General features: G+C 31.2%; 8 protein-coding genes across 8 annotated transcripts; 6 read left to right on the forward strand and 2 right to left on the reverse strand.

Annotated features, from left to right (window-relative positions):
* The first annotated feature begins 127 nt into the window (after positions 1-127).
* Positions 128-3,336, forward strand: T552_01737 (hypothetical protein). The gene is made up of 6 exons (XM_018370305.1): positions 128-212; positions 267-276; positions 323-537; positions 591-1,451; positions 1,501-2,897; positions 2,946-3,336. Exons 1-6 carry the CDS (start codon positions 174-176, stop codon positions 3,289-3,291), a joined length of 2,868 nt encoding a protein of 955 aa, XP_018226020.1. The 5' UTR covers positions 128-173; the 3' UTR covers positions 3,292-3,336.
* Positions 3,337-3,727: 391 nt separating this feature from the next.
* T552_01738 (hypothetical protein) lies at positions 3,728-5,238 on the forward strand. The gene has a single exon (XM_018370306.1). The coding sequence runs from the start codon at positions 3,791-3,793 to the stop codon at positions 5,192-5,194; it is 1,404 nt and encodes a 467-aa protein (XP_018226021.1). The 5' UTR covers positions 3,728-3,790; the 3' UTR covers positions 5,195-5,238.
* A 112-nt stretch (positions 5,239-5,350) lies between these two features.
* Positions 5,351-6,867, forward strand: T552_01739 (hypothetical protein). Its single transcript, XM_018370307.1, has 9 exons — positions 5,351-5,483; positions 5,528-5,638; positions 5,682-5,776; positions 5,834-5,931; positions 5,983-6,301; positions 6,350-6,448; positions 6,495-6,564; positions 6,605-6,679; positions 6,721-6,867. Exons 1-9 carry the CDS (start codon positions 5,397-5,399, stop codon positions 6,820-6,822), a joined length of 1,056 nt encoding a protein of 351 aa, XP_018226022.1. The 5' UTR covers positions 5,351-5,396; the 3' UTR covers positions 6,823-6,867.
* Positions 6,868-6,881: 14 nt separating this feature from the next.
* On the reverse strand, positions 6,882-7,760 carry T552_01740 (ribosomal protein L16). The gene is made up of 4 exons (XM_018370308.1): positions 7,549-7,760; positions 7,426-7,497; positions 7,197-7,375; positions 6,882-7,152 (listed from the first exon to the last, which is right to left on the reverse strand). Exons 1-4 carry the CDS (start codon positions 7,712-7,714, stop codon positions 6,916-6,918), a joined length of 654 nt encoding a protein of 217 aa, XP_018226023.1. The 5' UTR covers positions 7,715-7,760; the 3' UTR covers positions 6,882-6,915.
* Positions 7,761-7,788: 28 nt separating this feature from the next.
* On the forward strand, positions 7,789-9,505 carry T552_01741 (phenylalanine-tRNA ligase). The gene is made up of 5 exons (XM_018370309.1): positions 7,789-7,953; positions 8,004-8,843; positions 8,884-9,203; positions 9,249-9,322; positions 9,375-9,505. Exons 1-5 carry the CDS (start codon positions 7,821-7,823, stop codon positions 9,457-9,459), a joined length of 1,452 nt encoding a protein of 483 aa, XP_018226024.1. The 5' UTR covers positions 7,789-7,820; the 3' UTR covers positions 9,460-9,505.
* Positions 9,506-9,555: 50 nt separating this feature from the next.
* T552_01742 (hypothetical protein) lies at positions 9,556-10,370 on the reverse strand. The gene is made up of 2 exons (XM_018370310.1): positions 10,082-10,370; positions 9,556-10,035 (listed from the first exon to the last, which is right to left on the reverse strand). Exons 1-2 carry the CDS (start codon positions 10,349-10,351, stop codon positions 9,601-9,603), a joined length of 705 nt encoding a protein of 234 aa, XP_018226025.1. The 5' UTR covers positions 10,352-10,370; the 3' UTR covers positions 9,556-9,600.
* Positions 10,371-10,630: 260 nt separating this feature from the next.
* On the forward strand, positions 10,631-15,011 carry T552_01743 (hypothetical protein). Its single transcript, XM_018370311.1, has 11 exons — positions 10,631-10,674; positions 10,722-10,938; positions 10,994-11,113; positions 11,157-11,268; positions 11,312-11,563; positions 11,612-11,698; positions 11,744-14,429; positions 14,477-14,568; positions 14,615-14,735; positions 14,781-14,890; positions 14,946-15,011. The coding sequence occupies exons 2-11, from the start codon at positions 10,724-10,726 to the stop codon at positions 14,967-14,969; spliced, it is 3,819 nt and encodes a 1,272-aa protein (XP_018226026.1). The 5' UTR covers positions 10,631-10,674; positions 10,722-10,723; the 3' UTR covers positions 14,970-15,011.
* A 213-nt stretch (positions 15,012-15,224) lies between these two features.
* On the forward strand, positions 15,225-16,177 carry T552_01744 (hypothetical protein). The gene is made up of 4 exons (XM_018370312.1): positions 15,225-15,399; positions 15,441-15,496; positions 15,553-15,629; positions 15,677-16,177. The coding sequence occupies exons 1-4, from the start codon at positions 15,271-15,273 to the stop codon at positions 16,129-16,131; spliced, it is 717 nt and encodes a 238-aa protein (XP_018226027.1). The 5' UTR covers positions 15,225-15,270; the 3' UTR covers positions 16,132-16,177.
* Positions 16,178-16,339: the final 162 nt, after the last annotated feature.

A 16,339-nucleotide genomic window follows, 5' to 3' on the forward strand; every position in this document is an offset into this window, starting at 1 on the left:
ACAAAAATTATATGTCCAGATCAATATACAAAGGCGATTTCTGCGTAATTCCAAAGCCTGGACACAATCCTTGTGTCTACGAGTTTTTGGGAGGTTAAACAAACAAATTCGCTACTGCAGACGACGGGCAGATTTTTTAAAAAAATCTATAAAAATAACTAAGTCCAGTGGAGATGCTGCTTCCACAGAGCAAACCGGAGAATGTCTTAAGAGTGAGTATAAGAAGGGTTTTTAAGAAGAAATAACTAACAGGAATGAATTTGTAGCGTGCAGAAGGTTTATAGGAAAAAAAAGCGGGTAAAAAAGGCTAATTAATGAGTAGAACTGATTGCAGTGGGGCAAAGCGCAGCAGCCTTACAGCTGCTGCATGAATTGATTCTTTCTAGATGTTCTAGAAATGCAGCGGTGTCGTCATTGAAGCCTATTATGTTAAGATTTGTAGCATTATGTGTAGATCTGAGAAAAGGAAAAATGGCGAAAGAAGCGCTTTATCAGTACAAGAATATTGCACAAAATACGTCAGTAGGGACGGTTGAGGTAGGGAGAGGGTTTTTTTTGCGGTTTTATTTACGTATTTTCCATGAATTTAGGTTGTTTTAAAAAGATTTATTGATTTGGTAGAAGAAAAGGTTTCAGAGGCACAGGTGCACGCGGAGAAGCTTGTTTTAGATACGATTGATGATTTGGAGGCGTTAGAGACGCCGGAAAATATTATTTTGTCAACCGTTTCTGGGGATCAGTCAAAAGATCGTACCGATCGAGCAGTAGTAACACCATGGCTTAAATTTCTTTGGGAAACATATCGTACAGTCTTAGAGATTTTGAAGAATAATGCAAGACTTGAACAGGCATATCAGAGTGCAGTGAATCAAGCATTTAGTTTCTGTTTGAAATATTCAAGAAAAACAGAATTTCGTCGACTGTGTGATCTTCTTCGTACACATCTTCAGAATGCAACTAAGTATTCTGGACAGCATTCGATTAATTTTAACGATCCAGATACGCTTCAACGTCATTTAGATACACGTTTTTCCCAATTGAATGCAGCGGTGGAACTTGAACTTTGGCAAGAGGCGTTTAAATCGGTCGAAGATATTAATAACTTATTAATACTTTCGAAACGGCAGCCAAAACTGATGGTGATGACAAACTATTATGAAAAGCTTGGAAAAATTTTTGCAGTTAGTGAGAATTATTTATTTCATGCACTTATTTGGAATAAATACTTTGCATTGATTTCTTCTCAAAACAAAGCATTAAGTGACAAAGAATTTGAAAGGGTGGCATCTTTAGTTCTTTTGTCAGCATTATCAATTCCTGTTATCAATATAACAAAATCAAAGGGAAATAATATGATGGAAATTGATGATACGAAAATCCGAAATACAAAACTTGCAGCACTATTATCTCTTTCGAAACCTCCTACTAGAAGTAGTCTTTTAAAGGAAGCAGTAAGTCATGCATTATTTGAAAAAAAAAAACATCTATTTATAATTTTAGCTCGGAAAAAACATTTTAGTTCATGTAAGGAAGGAGATCAAAGAATTATGTAATATATTGGAAGTAGAATTTCACCCTTTAAATATTTGTCAAAAAGTGGAGCCTTTGATTAAAATCATAGCCCAGGATCCAGATATGGCACAATATATTAAGCCTCTTCAACATGTCATACTTACTCGCTTATTTCAGCAATTGTCGCAAATATATGAAACAATTCAACTAGACTTTATATTTAATCTTGTTAACTTTTCAGAACCGTTTAACATTGATTCAATTTACATTGAGAAATTTATTATGAATGCCTGTAAAAAAGGAGAATTATCTATTCGAATTGACTATTCATCCAGGTCATTAACTTTTGAAACAGATATTTTTACATCTCATCATACAGTAACAGATAGTAATATTCGCTTACAATCTACGCCGTCTGAATTAATACGTTCTCATTTATCACGTATAGGGAAATGTTTACTTACTACAGTTTGTATTATAGATTCATCTTTTCTTCAGGAACGTGAAAATCAAAAAAATGCTGCAAATGAGCGGGCTGTTAATGGTATTGAAAAAGAACAAAATGAAACACTGGCACGAAGAGCAATCATTGAGCATCGAAAAGAAATTGTTGAAAACATGATGATTTGTAAAGAAAAAGAAGCCGCAACCAAGAGGGCACAGAAATTGCAACAAGAACAAGAAGCAGAACAACGTCGCATTGCAGAAGAAGCCAAAAAAAGGGAGGCAGAACGTATTAAAAAAGAAGCGGATGCCATTCGTGTAGAAGAAGCTAGAAAATTGGCAGGAGAGCTTAAAGCTAAGGGTGCTTTAAAAGTAGATGTCGAAGATTTACAAGGACTAGATACGTCTAAATTAAGAGCTATACATCTGGAACAGCTGGAGAAAGAAACACGAGACCTTAATGAGAGATTGCGTATCACTTCTAAACGAATCGATCATCTCGAAAGAGCATTCAGAAAAGAAGAACTTCCATTACTTAAACAACTTGCAATTGATCAAGCTGCTTCAGACAAATTATTTCATGAAAAAGCTAGAAAATTAAAACATGAAGCATCACGAGCAAAACATGACCATATGGTTGCGCTTAAACATCGCTTACAAAGGCTTTATTCCGATTATATGATTTATTGCGATATGTTTTTAGAAGAATGCAAGAAACAACACAATAAACAATGCAAAATCGCCAATAAAGCATTAGAAAAGGAAAAAGAGGAGAGAAGAATTGCTTATCGTAAGAAAAAAGAACAAGAAGAGAAACAAAGATTAGAAGAAGAAGAAAGAAGAAGGAAAGAAGAAGAAGAGAGGGAGAGAATTCGCCAAGAAGAGCAAAGACTTAAAATTATTGAAGAAGAAAATAGGGCTAGGAAAGAAGAAGAATTAAGGTAACTCATATTTCCAATAAAAACTTACTTACTAAAAACTTTATCTAGAAAACTCGATCAAATGGCTGAAAAACAAAAACAAAAAGAACTCGAAGTTGAAAACAAACTTCGACGTAAGAAAGAAGAATTATGTCTAAACGATCATTCTTACGATCGTTGGTCCAAAAAAGATCGTTTATCTTCCAATCCTTCCGGAGATGAAAAATGGAGGCCAGGAAAAGGTTCTTGGAGACTTCGTGTATCCGATCAAACCGATTCTACTGATACTAACCCCCTCAATAAACCTAAACTTGACACTCTTCAAAAATTCGGAAATAAACCTTTAAACACCGATCATCCTTCCCCTGCAATATATAAGCCTCCTGCAATAAGGAAAGAAAGCTCTCGTTGGTAATTTTCATTTATTAAAAAACATTCTTCATATATATTTATATTCTATCCTCTACATTTTCTTATATAATATATGTTAAAAACATATATATTTCATTAAAACACATTTCAATATAATACAAATTTATTAATTCTTGTTTAACTTTTATTAATAATGATAATATGTATTTTAATTTTCTATATATAATTAATTTCTATTTTCTTTAAAAGCCTCAGGGTAAGGGATTTTAAAGGAAAAAAAAACAAAGAATTTTAAAAAGAAAAAGAACCAAAATAAAGCCAATAAATACATTTAAAACATGCATATACAAGTAAGAATTATCTAGTATTAGTGGGCTATCTCAGTAAGAGATTTCGTGGTTAATGTAGAGGTAACTATTATATAAGAAAAAGGTCAAATTTATCTATAAATTAGGTGAAAAAGGGCCGATAAGTTATTATACAAAGAAGAATAGCGTAAAACAATGCATATAGAAGAAAAAAGTGAGCATATAGCCTAAGAAATGACGCATATACCCATTACAACAGCAGAATATTTGACGCATAGACTCCATCAATTAGCATGTAAAGAAGCTAACCAAGAAACGGATAACAGCTGTAAGGAGACACGTGGAAGGGATTCATGTTCGTCTCCAAGCATATCGTTGTTATCAATGTTTCTTTCATCACCCAAAGCAGGTCTTCCAGAAGTATCGAATCTTGATCTTTTATCAGACCACGAGTCAACGAGCGGACATTCTACACCTACGCCACCTTTAATGCTTCGATTTGCACCGAAATCGAGCGTTAAGTTTGTACCGCCGTCTCAGAAACCAAATATCCATGAATTGGTTCATACGTTATCACCGATTCTGCAACAACCCTATTTTCCTCATATTTCTCAAGTAGAACCTGTAGGAGATAAGTCTCAATACAGTGTTCGATTTGCAGCTGCTCAAAAAGAGAGAAATATGCAAGCACAAGTACTGAGACCTTCAAAAGAAGAATTGATAAAAGATTCAGGAATAAGCACGAAAAAAATATTAAAAAATGGGTTAGTAGAGGAGGAAAAGAAAAATATGGATATTTCGGATGATTCGAAGGGGCAGTCGAAGCCTTCAGTTAAGATTCTTTTAGAGAATGTGCTTCCAAAAGAAAGAATGAGTTTTGTAGGGGTTGAGGACGAGACAGATGACGATTATGAACAGTTAGAGGATGAAGAGGAAAAAGAAATTCAAGAAGAGGCAGATGATTTATATGAAAGTTTTTATCGGAATCAAAATATCGAAGAAACAAGTCATAATGTAATAAGTCAATCGTTTGAACCTACTTCATATGAAGAAATGACGGCAACTTCTTATGATTCCTTGAAAAAACCTACGTTATCATTGATTAACTGCGTCAATCAATCTCCTGAATACTTAACGACTTCATCTAAGAATAATAAATTTCAAGATGATACAGATTTTATTTTGGGAAATTTGGATGAGGATCAGGTCATTTCTCCCAAAGAGGGCTCAAATATTCAAAGATCTATAGAAGAATCCAAGATAATAACACCACATGACATTGATCCTACTTTTCCATATTCTGATACAGAAGAAAGCGATAATCCAGACAATAGCGTTTTCGAAATACAACAGCATACATTATATCATCATTCACCACCACTCAGGATAAAAAAAAATAAAATACTATCTATCAAATCATTATCAGGACAAAAAAAGGATTTTCATGAAAAAGAATATTTTAAAAAATATTTTGAAAAAAGCAAAATTCATACCATTAATATACCATTGCATAAGAATAATCATCGGAAGCATTCTAAAAGCAATAACAACAACAAAATTAAATATCCTTACGGAGTTAAAGAGATTAAAAAAAAAAATAGTTTATATAACTCAGAGTCTTTCTATATAAGTTTTTAGAGATATACTAACACAAGATTTTGTCTTTTTATTTTATTTCTTACTTTAATATTTATTCTTTCTCTGACTTCTATCAATATAACCTTAACCTAAGACTCTGATACCAACGTCATCAACTTAATAAAAATTAAAGCTACTTGAATATCATCTTTTAGCCCTTATAAAGATATAAAATATTGAATTATTAGAAATAACAAATAGAATGGCATTATTTATAGATAAATATAGGCCTAAAACATTAGATCATATGAATTTTCATGAGAAATTAACCAGAACATTAAAAGCACTAGTAAGTGAGGTTTAAAGAAATAAAGGGAATTAAAGCTCTGGAAGGCTAAGAGCAGCGATTTTCCTCATCTTTTAGTCTATGGACCTCATGGTTCAGGCAAAAAAACGAGAGTTTTAGCAACACTTCGTGAGATTTATGGACCAGGAATTGAAAAAGTATAAAAATACAAGAATTGGAATAAATAAACAAGAATTGTAGTTAAAATTGGACCAAAAAACGATTCTGACACCATCAAATAAAAAAGTAAAGATTAATATTATATCTAGTAATTATCACATAGAATTTACTCCAAGGTAAAATATTTACAGAGAAGAAGAATTAATGTATTGAAATATATACGAATAACATAGTGATGCAGGAATTTATGATAAAACAGTGATTCAAGATCTTTTGAAAGAAATTGCACAAACTCGACAAGTGGATGTATCAGCAAAACAGCGATTTAAAGGTTATTATTTTTATTAAGAAAAAATAAAAAGCTATACTGATTGCACTTAAGTTGTAATTATTAATGAAGCAGATCATTTGACAAGTGAAGCACAAGCAGCATTGCGTCGAACTATGGAAAAATATTATCCTAATTTACGCCTTATTCTAATTACAAGTTCAACATCCAAAATCATGGCACCAATTCAATCAAGATGTTTTTTAATACGTATTTCAGCGCCTAAATTAGAAGATATTATTGTTGTTTTAAAACATATTGGATCGAAAGAACATTTTTCAATTCCAGATGTTTTATGTAGTAAAATAGCATCAGATAGTAAAAGAAATTTAAGAAGAGCGTTATTAATGTTGGAAGCACTTTATGCAAAAAAGTAGAATACGTTTGTGAATAATTGCATATTATTAATATTCAAATATAGCACTAATTTAACAGAAGATCTGACTATACCTATGCCTGATTGGGAAATATATATTAGTCAAATTGCAGATTCTATTATTCAGGAACAAACACCCTCAAGGTTTATAGATTAACAATTTAAATAGAAAAATAGTAATGATATTTAGAATTCTTCAAGTACGTGGTAAGCTTTACGAACTTATTACACATTGCATTCCTCCATCATTAATTCTTGAAGTATAAACAACTTATTAATATATATTTTTCTAATAAAAAGGTTTTAACATTTAATTTAATTTCAAAAATAGATAATGCCTTAAAGCCAGAAATTATAGAATGGGCAACTTTTTATGTAAGAATTTGCTTTATACAATCTATTATTAACAAAAAAAGGAACATCGTCTTCAACTTGGAAACAAAGCAATATTCCATTTAGAAGCATTTGTTTCAAAATTTATGAGAATACATTCTTCTCATTATAACGATTTCAATTAATTCATAATATTCTATTTTATTTAAATAAATGACTAATCTAAAAAGAATATCAAGTATACCATTCATGATATACATAATATTCTTTTTAGAAAACTATGTATCTACTTCATTAGATAATGTTTTATCAGGGGCATAATGCAATCCAATTCTTCCTGGTGCATCTCGTTTAATAATTTCCCACTTTCCAGGTAATTTATATCCTGCTTTTCGAAGAGCTTCCATTGCAGCTTCACTAGAAATGCCACCACCCCCAATCTCAAAAACAACACGTCCTACAGGTACTCTCACTGCCCAATGATCAAAACTACCTTTTCCTTTTCCCATACGAGACTAAAAGTGTAAAAAAAATTAAAAAAATCATAATAGAAACAAACTTCATTCCCTTTTATACATACTGCAATATTCGTAGACACTCTCGTATATATTCTAGAACCTTTAAAAGGCTTTATTGCTTTCTTAATCAACATTTCGGCCGTCTGAAGCTGCTTTGCACTGAATCGAACTCCTTGATCTTTGAGACGCATACCAAAGTCGCCATATACAACTGTAGTCCCTTATTACAGTATATATAAGTATTATTAAGTTATTTCTTTTATAAAAAACCTTTAATTGACATTCCTATAGGTACTGGAATTCTTCCTTTATGAGCTTTTTTATATTTTGTGCGTCTTGGAGCTTAAAAAAATATAAGAAATAAGAAATACCAAAATAATAGACGTTATTAACCATATTGATGCCCATTTCTTGCTCTTATAATGACATATTTATCATATAAATATTTATCAAAAGAAACAGGAATTAAAAAATGCAAAAAAGTACCCAAAAATTGACATTTTTTGACGGGAAAAAAAGGAAAACAAAACCTTTTTATATCAAGAAAAGAATTTGACATTTTTTAGAGTTTTTTTCCTATTAAAAAAGGTTATTTTTTTAAAAAAACATTTTTACAATTTTATTGAAGTTGCTATCGAAATTAACAACTACAAAAAAATAAGCAGATGAAATTATTGGATAAAGTGCCATTTAACAGGCATTTTATGGCTCAAAAATTGAATAATAAATCAATTATATCCATATTAAATAGTTACAGTTTTTTTTTCAGAAAATTTGGTGAAAAAACGGCAAAAAAAGGTTATTTTTTGAGAAACTTTTTTTATTACAGAAATATAATGATATTAAAGGCACAGAAAGGCCAAATAATAAAGAATATATCTCTATATTAGGGGAAAAATATCGTTCAGATAGTTATTCAAACATTACACCAACAATTCTTAAAGCAGTTGAGAAAAAACTGCATTTTCAAGTATCACATCCATTAGGAATTCTTCGTCAGATAATAGAATCTCAATTTGATACAACTAACTATGAAATATTCAATGAATTTTCACCGGTTGTTAGTACAGTAAAGAACTTTGACTGGCTTAAATTTCCAATTGATCACCCAGACCGTAAATCTACAAATACATATTATGTTAATGAAAACCATGTCTTACGTACACATACATCAGCGCATCAGATAGATGCGTTTAGAAGAATGAAAAAGAAAGGATTTTTAATAACAGCAGATGTATATAGAAGAGACGAAATTGATAAAAATCATTATCCAGTTTTTCATCAAATGGAAGGAGTGAGAGTTTGGGAAAAAACAGAAGGGAGATCATTAGTAGAAGAGATAGAAATTCTGGAAAGTAATATTTCGTATTTAGGTATTGTTATTGAAAATTCAACTTTTCCATTTTATTCACAACAAAATCCTTTACAAAAAAATCATCAGAAAGATGAAATTGAAGCAATTTCGAGGCATTTAATTAAAACAGTTGAAAAGATAATTGGTTACATATATGAGATTTCGCGACCATTACATGATCAATTAAACAAAGATACACCTTTAAAAATTCGCTGGATCGAATCATATTTTCCATTTACAAGTCCCTCATGGGAATTAGAGATATTTTGGGAAGGGAAATGGATAGAAATATGTGGCTGTGGAATCATAAATCATGAATTGTTAAAAATTGCAGGTATAAATTTAACATAATATTAATAAATTAACTATAATAGATATTCCTAATCGAATTGGCTGGGCATTTGGTCTTGGATTAGAAAGAATTGCTATGATATTTTTCAAAATTCCTGATATACGACTTTTTTGGTCTAATGATCCAAGATTTCTTAAGCAATTTTCCCCAGGAAAAATATCTATATTTCAACCTTATTCAAAATATCCTCCATGTTACAAAGATATTGCTTTTTGGGTTAATAAAAAAGAAATTTCTGACAAAAGTAGCTTATCAACAATAAAAAGAAGGAAGTTTTGTGAAAATGATTTTATGGAAATTGTAAGAAATGTGGGAGGCATTCTAATTGAAGAGGTTAAACTGGTATACAAATATATGATATTAAATTAAAACTAATTAAATTTATAGATTGATCAATATACACACTTAGAAACAAAAAGAAAAAGTCTATGTTATCGGATTAATTATAGATCAATGGATAGGTAAGAATATGTACTATTTAAATAATTTAATTCTAACTATAATAATCAACAGATCACTCACTGATAAAGAAGTGAACAAACTCCAAGAGCGTCTTAGAAGTCGTATTGCAGAAGAACTAGATATAGAACTTCGATAATATAATTAATTTTTGACCTTATATTACAAAATTTACTATTTATTAATATACTTATTATGCATCCATAACATAAACAGTTCAATTGCTGTTTTCAAAAAAAAAAAAAAACATAATAAATACATGAATCTTTTTTATAGTTTTTTAATGTTCTTTAACAACACCCACCTTTGCTGGACGAATCACTCGACCATTCAAAATAAACCCGGTCTGTTCACTATGAAAAATCGTTCCTGCTTCTTTTCCAGGAACTAATGCTTGATATACTGCCTCATGTAGATTAGGATTAAATTTCTCACCAAGACCATCATATTTCACAAGTCCATGTTTTTCTAGCGTTTTATTCAAAACTGTTTCCGTCATTTTAAGCCCCGTATAAAGATCAACCAGTTCCTTATTCTTTTCTACATCTTTTCGACTATCTTCTGGAACTAAAGCTAATGCTCGCTCCAAATTATCAACCGAATTAATCAGATCTTTTGCAAACTGTTGAATTGCAAATAATTTCGCATCTTCAACCTCTTTTTGCATTCTCATTTGCAAATTTCTAAAATCTGCTACTGATCTCAGATATTTATCCTGTTATCTCCCCTTAAAACCCACTTCTAACCCTTTTTTTCCTTACTTTTAATATTGAAATTTCTTTTTCTGCTTCCAAAGCAAAATCTCGGGGTTTTTCACCAATTGAACTTGAAATATCAGAAACACGCGTCTGTTCCTTAAGATCAGACGCCTCATCTACACTTCTTTCCTGCTTCTGCCCCTCCTGTTTCGGTTCCTGACGTTTCAACATTAAATCACTCCAAAATGTCCGTTTAAAACCGCATTTTCGAGCTCCAAACGCTCCCAATCCAAATACATACTTCATACGATACGGTTTAACTAAGAAAAACATGTTGATCCGGCGATTTTTCGCCCTCTTCCTACTATATACTTTTTTTTACGTCTCCCTCTATATACTATCGACGGGCTCAATTCCCTGGAAACGAGACTTTTTCTTCAAATTTCCCTTTTTTCGCAAAAAAAAGACCTTTTTACCCATTTTAACCCGGAAAATTCCAATAAATTCATTATTTTTTCATAAAAATTATTATTTTTTTCCCTTTCATCCCCCCCTAACCCTCCCCTCCCCCCCTTAAGACGGCCGATACTGCGTATAACCTTCGAAAAAAGCGTCAGAAATTGTAACAAGAAACAACCATTTATACAGGAAAAGAGGTCAATTTGAAGAGAATTAAAAGGAAAAAGCTCTATAATTGTTTTAGAAATGGTTAAATTGAGAGAAATTCAAAGGACAGCTACGTTTGCATGGAGCCCGTGTGAGGAAGGAACATGGCTAGCAACGGGAACCATACCAGGCGTTATTGATGCAGGATTTTCGGATAGAATGGACTTAGAGCTTTGGAAGATTGATTTGATGGATTGGTCGTCAGAATCATTTGAGTTGACGAAGGCAAACTATGTGACATCTAGTGGTACGAGGTAGGAATGAAATTGGAAGAGAAAAAAGAGGTTAAAGAGGGAATTTGAGGAATAGATTTAATGATATTGCGTGGGGATCGGTATTAGGAAGTAAGAAGAACGGTATTATTGCGGGAGCAATGGAAAATGGGGCGTTAAATCTATGGGATGTGGATTTAATACGTAGTGGAGCAAGGTGAAAAAAAATACATGAAAAGAGGGAAAATTAAGAGGAATAGTTGTAATGAGTCATTAATTGCACAAAACACGACACATAATGGTGTTATTAAAAGTTTAGATTTTAACACTACACAAACGAATTTGTTAGCATCAGCAGGGGAAAATGGAGAAGCAAGTTTTGAAGAAAAGGAGGGTTTAAATTAATAAAAAACAGATATGGGTATGGGATATGGAGAGTCCGACGAAGCCGTATTCATCAGGACAAAAATCGAATCAATTAGGGGAGATTCAATCGATAGTATTTAATAAAGATCAAAAAGTTCCGTATATTTTGGCGACGGCGGGAAATACGGGTGTTACGTCAGTTTGGGATCTTCGGGCGAAAAAGGCAATTGTAAATCTTCAATTTCCTGGAGTAGGTGGAGGAAAAAAAGGAATGAGTTCAGTAATGTGGCATCCAGATTTTGTAAATAAAAAAAAAGCCTTTTTATACAAGTATAATTAATGTTTATAGGCAACAAAGATTATAACAGCATCAGAGGAGGATGCATTGCCGGTTATATTAATGTGGGATTTAAGAAACTCACATGCACCGGAAAAGGTATATATTATAAATAGATTCATTATTATTTAATAGAAAAAAAAGGTTTTATCAGGTCATGAGGCAGGTGTATTATCTATATCATGGTGTAAACAAGATCCAGGATTATTTTTATCATGTGGAAAAGATAATAGAACATTATGTTGGGATCCATTTTCAGCAGAATTAATTGGCGAATTCCCTCGATCTAACAACTGGGTATTTAGAACTTCATGGTCTTTAAAGAATCCAGACGTGATTGCAAATGCTTCTTATGATGGAAAGATAATTATTCAAACAATTCAGACTACTCAAACGCTTAAAGCAGAAAATCGTATGGACCTTTCATTAAATATTTCAAATGCGGATTTCTTTGATAATATTCCATCATGTTTAAGATCGCACGAACCACCTTTATTATTGAAAAAGCCGCCTAAATGGCTTAGAAAAAATTGTGGAGTAATTTTTGGATTTGGAGGTAAATTAATAGTATTTGGAAATAATAAAACATCCGGATCGAATAGCGTTAAAATCATAAATACTATAGAAGAATTAAACATTGTTAAGGAATTAAATATTATTGATGATGCAAATAACTTTGAAGAAGTTTTAAAAAAAAAAGATATTAAGACATATTGTAAGAAAAAAATTGAAGGAATAAATGATCCTTTGGAAAGAAGAATATGGGAAATCCTTTTTATTCTTTTACATGAAGACTCTAGAGATAGATTTGTAGATTTCCTTGGATTTAAAAAAGATAACATTGAAAGTGAAGTATTGGATAAAGTTAGAGAAATTTCTATAAGCAAAAAGGCTAAAGAGATTACGGATACTTACGAAACTGTAAAATCTACAGAAGAAAACCTGGAAAATTTGTTTAAAAAACATGAGACGGATGCAAATTTTTCCCATTTAAAAACATCTAGCTCCGAAAAGAATATATTCTCTCATCTACCACCCTTAAATGAACCATTTTCAATATTTAAAGATACCGATTCAGAATTAGATAAAGTTATTACCAAATCTATTTTTCTAGGACAATTTGACAAGGCAGTTGATTTATGTTTGCAGGAGGATCGACTTTCTGATGCACTAATTTTCTCTTTTTGCGGGGGGAAAGAATGCCAGAGACGTGCACAAAGAGCATACTTTAGAAAATATAATGACATTCCATATATTAGGTTATTATCTTCCATAATTGAAGAAAATTTATGGGATGTTGCATTAAATACAGATTTGGAGGATTGGAAGGAAGCACTTGTTATTATATGTACATTTTCAAAATCTGAAAACTTTTCAGAATTATGTGATGCACTAGGTGATCGAATAGATACGAAATTTCGCGCTAAAAATACAGATCTGGAGCTAAGAGATCAGGCAGTTTTGTGCTATCTTATGGGAGCAAAACTTGGAAAATTAATTAATATTTGGGATGAAGAATTTCAAGAAAAAAAAATATCTATATTTAAACATATAGAAACAGACAATAATTTAAATATTTCACCTTGTTTCTTACATGTGAAACTTCTTCAGGATTTCATTGAAAAAATTGGCGTTTTTAGGCAAATAATAAACTCAGATGACATAGAAAAATCAATAAATCCTAATACCTTATCTTTATTATATAAAAAGTATGAAGATTATGCAAATATAATGACATCTCAAGGAAATTTCATTATCGCTCAAAAATATCTTAATTTATTACCAGACAGTTATAAAGATTCTATAACAGCAAAAGAGCGTATTAATAAAATCTTAAGCACTCAACAACACTCAAATGCAATTAAGAACTTAAATGCTCCTCAGCAATTTTTACATACGTCATTACCACAACGACCAATGTCAAATCCATATACAACACATTTATATAATTCTCAAACATATAATTCTCAAACATATAATTCATATACTCCAAATATGGATATGTTTAACCAGCAGGCCAATTTACATTCGACAAATAAACATCCTCAGTTACAACAAAAACAACCCTCATATACGACATGTCCTACACCAACTGCATATGTTAATGCTTCTTCGCAACATAAAGATATTCCATCATGGAATGATGCGCCAATTATTAACGTACTTAAAAAGGCGGTTTCACCTTCAACTCATGTATCTACTCCATTCAGTCAAAACATATCTCAAAACGAGCAAAATGCTATTAATAAAAAACCTGATCAATTTCCTCCTCAAAAGCAAACATTTATTCCCCCACCTCCAATGACTGGACAAAAATATCAGGGATTCTCTGCTCAATCTGTACAGAATAATACATCAGGGCCATATAACTTGAATCCTAATACACAGGCAAACAACTCATCCACAAAAAATAATCAAAATCCTGCAGAAATGCACTTATCTGGATTAAATATATATGGGAGTGGACCATCTAATCCTTACATTCCAATACCTAATGTTTATCCTATAATTACTGGCTATTCAAAACCGCCTCAGAAGACAGAAAGTTTAGTATCACCAAATATTGAACATGAATCCGCTACAAGACACAATCCGTTGGCAGAATCATATACAAGCCAGGCTAAAACTTTGTATTCTCCTCAAGAACAAACAATTTCTCCAGTACAAGTATCATCAAATCCTCAAACACTATCAAATCCCCAGGTACTATCAAATCCTCAGGTGCTATCAAATCCTCAAGCGCCATCGAAAAATGACTCTGCAAAAAATCTGAAAAGCAATTCCACATCAAATCTTATGAAAACTGCTGCTTCGCAAAATTCAAAATACCGTAATTATTATTATCCAATAATATATATATATATTAATATACTATAGCTCCTGGAGATCGATCACATATACCTCCTCAACTTAAACCCATTTTTGAAGGTCTTTCATCTGAAATGGAGCAAGTTAAGTTATATGCACCGGTATATATTTATAAGTTTTTTTCTTTATAACTTATTTTTTATATAGCCAGCATTTAAACGACAAGTACAAGATACAGAAAGGCGATTAAATATATTTTTTGATCTTCTTAATAACGATTATGGCCTCTCTAAAGAATTATTGGATGATATGAAAATACTTGTTGAAGGTTTATTTTTTTTTTTTTATACAAAAAGAAACTCATATTATTTAGCCATGCTATCTAAAAACTATCAAATTGCTCTAAATATACACATCAATCTCATTACAACTAAAACAGAAGAATGTGCTCATTGGATGGTAGGTGTTAAGCGATTACTTGAGGTACTTTTTCTTATACATAAAAATATAACTAATTTTGTTTTTTTTTTATATTCAGATGTCAAGATCTATACCTACATAATACTTTAATTTTTAAACTGGCCAAGTCATAGTTCTAGCTTCATATCAAAAATTCAATGATGCTGTTTTTGCTTCTTATACAAAAAACATATGTCTTCCTTCAAATATAATATTATGGCGTTTATTAAGGCTTGTCATTTGTCTATTTAAACTTTAAAAATCTACTTATTAATTACATTTTACAAAAGCACGTGATTATCCAGATTTCCGATTATCGGATTTCGACTAAATCTTTGTTATAGAAAAATAAACTTTAAAAAATTAATATAAATGGAGATTTATAGAGAATACAAAACATAACAATGGGAGCAACGTCTAGTGAATCAGATGAAAAAGATACACCTATTTGTAGGATTTGTTATGGCGGACTAGAAGATCAATCTACATTAGGTCGACTTATTTCTCCATGCCGTTGTCAAGGAACTATTAAGGTAAAAATAAATAAACATAAAGTAATTATTAATGAATAAAGTGGGTACATGTAAAGTGTCTTTTGCAATGGAGAATCAAAAGTAAATCATCAAAAAGGTATTTTTTTGATAAAGTTAAAAGAGAAATACAGGTTTTATTAACAAAAAATCTAGTTATTATCGTTGTGATCAATGTCATTATGAATATTTATTTCTTCGACCACAGCTTTCTGCTATTCTTGTATCTTATCGTATGTTAAATTGATAGTCGAAAAATGCACTATACTAAATTACGCAGCGTCGTTATTATTATGCACATTACTGGTTTTTATAGGCTTATCTTTTATTGCAGGATTTGTTATTAAACTTATTTTTTATTTTGGATTCGAATATATAGTCGATTTTCTCTTTTATGAGCCAATTCCTATTCCTGAATCTTTTGTTCGGCCTCGCACTTTATGGCAAATATTTTCTGTTATAGACACTACCCATTTTATTCTCGGATTTCTCTCTTTAGGCGCAATAGGTACAATTCAACTACTAGGTCCTATTCGAAACTATCGTACCTTATTTAGAAATCAACGAAGACGTCATTTACGTCATTTTCAAGATGGAATTATGATCTTTTATTTTACCGGAATGCTAAAAATTGCCTGGAGTTTATATAAAAAAATTCAAAGCTGGTCTCGTTATTGGTTAGAACAATTAGGCAATCGCATCCTTGAAGTTGACGAACAACCACCCAATACATAACTCACTCATTTTTATTCTCAAAAAAATATACACAATTTCTTACTTATTTGCTTTCTATAAAAGACATGTTTTCAATTAAAAACAATTACATTTCATCTCACTTTTGCACTATACTTGGCTTCAACCTTATTTCATTCACTAATTTTTTTTTTAACACAATTTCATTTTTTATATATTATTCATTATTTTTAGCAACTATTTTGCCTAT

Source organism: Pneumocystis carinii (genome assembly GCF_001477545.1).
Source record: "Pneumocystis carinii B80 chromosome Unknown supercont1.7, whole genome shotgun sequence".
Lineage (NCBI taxonomy): Eukaryota > Fungi > Ascomycota > Pneumocystomycetes > Pneumocystales > Pneumocystaceae > Pneumocystis > Pneumocystis carinii.

Bases quoted from the DNA above. Each gene is read 5' to 3' on its own strand.
- T552_01737 (XM_018370305.1), top strand. From the start codon at position 174: ATGCTGCTTCCACAGAGCAAACCGGAGAATGTCTTAAGA. The intron at 538-590 runs GTAGGGAGAGGG...CCATGAATTTAG, and splicing joins CGTCAGTAGGGACGGTTGAG to GTTGTTTTAAAAAGATTTAT. The intron at 1,452-1,500 runs GTAAGTCATGCA...TTATAATTTTAG, and splicing joins GTAGTCTTTTAAAGGAAGCA to CTCGGAAAAAACATTTTAGT.
- T552_01738 (XM_018370306.1), top strand. From the start codon at position 3,791: ATGACGCATATACCCATTACAACAGCAGAATATTTGACGCATAGACTC.
- T552_01739 (XM_018370307.1), top strand. From the start codon at position 5,397: ATGGCATTATTTATAGATAAATATAGGCCTAAAACATTAGATCATATG. The intron at 5,484-5,527 runs GTAAGTGAGGTT...AAGCTCTGGAAG, and splicing joins CCAGAACATTAAAAGCACTA to GCTAAGAGCAGCGATTTTCC. The intron at 5,777-5,833 runs GTAAAATATTTA...CGAATAACATAG, and splicing joins CACATAGAATTTACTCCAAG to TGATGCAGGAATTTATGATA.
- T552_01740 (XM_018370308.1), bottom strand. From the start codon at position 7,714: ATGTCAAATTCTTTTCTTGATATAAAAAGGTTTTGTTTTCCTTTTTTT. The intron at 7,376-7,425 runs GTTTTTTATAAA...TACTGTAATAAG, and splicing joins TATAGGAATGTCAATTAAAG to GGACTACAGTTGTATATGGC. The intron at 7,153-7,196 runs GTTTGTTTCTAT...TTACACTTTTAG, and splicing joins TATGTATAAAAGGGAATGAA to TCTCGTATGGGAAAAGGAAA.
- T552_01741 (XM_018370309.1), top strand. From the start codon at position 7,821: ATGAAATTATTGGATAAAGTGCCATTTAACAGGCATTTTATGGCTCAA. The intron at 7,954-8,003 runs GTTATTTTTTGA...ATGATATTAAAG, and splicing joins TGAAAAAACGGCAAAAAAAG to GCACAGAAAGGCCAAATAAT. The intron at 9,204-9,248 runs GTATACAAATAT...TTAAATTTATAG, and splicing joins TAATTGAAGAGGTTAAACTG to ATTGATCAATATACACACTT.
- T552_01742 (XM_018370310.1), bottom strand. From the start codon at position 10,351: ATGTTTTTCTTAGTTAAACCGTATCGTATGAAGTATGTATTTGGATTG. The intron at 10,036-10,081 runs GTAAGGAAAAAA...GGGAGATAACAG, and splicing joins AAGAAATTTCAATATTAAAA to GATAAATATCTGAGATCAGT.
- T552_01743 (XM_018370311.1), top strand. From the start codon at position 10,724: ATGGTTAAATTGAGAGAAATTCAAAGGACAGCTACGTTTGCATGGAGC. The intron at 11,269-11,311 runs GCAAGTTTTGAA...AATAAAAAACAG, and splicing joins CAGCAGGGGAAAATGGAGAA to ATATGGGTATGGGATATGGA. The intron at 14,891-14,945 runs GTACTTTTTCTT...TTTTATATTCAG, and splicing joins GTGTTAAGCGATTACTTGAG to ATGTCAAGATCTATACCTAC.
- T552_01744 (XM_018370312.1), top strand. From the start codon at position 15,271: ATGGGAGCAACGTCTAGTGAATCAGATGAAAAAGATACACCTATTTGT. The intron at 15,497-15,552 runs GTATTTTTTTGA...CAAAAAATCTAG, and splicing joins AAAAGTAAATCATCAAAAAG to TTATTATCGTTGTGATCAAT. The intron at 15,630-15,676 runs GTATGTTAAATT...TAAATTACGCAG, and splicing joins TGCTATTCTTGTATCTTATC to CGTCGTTATTATTATGCACA.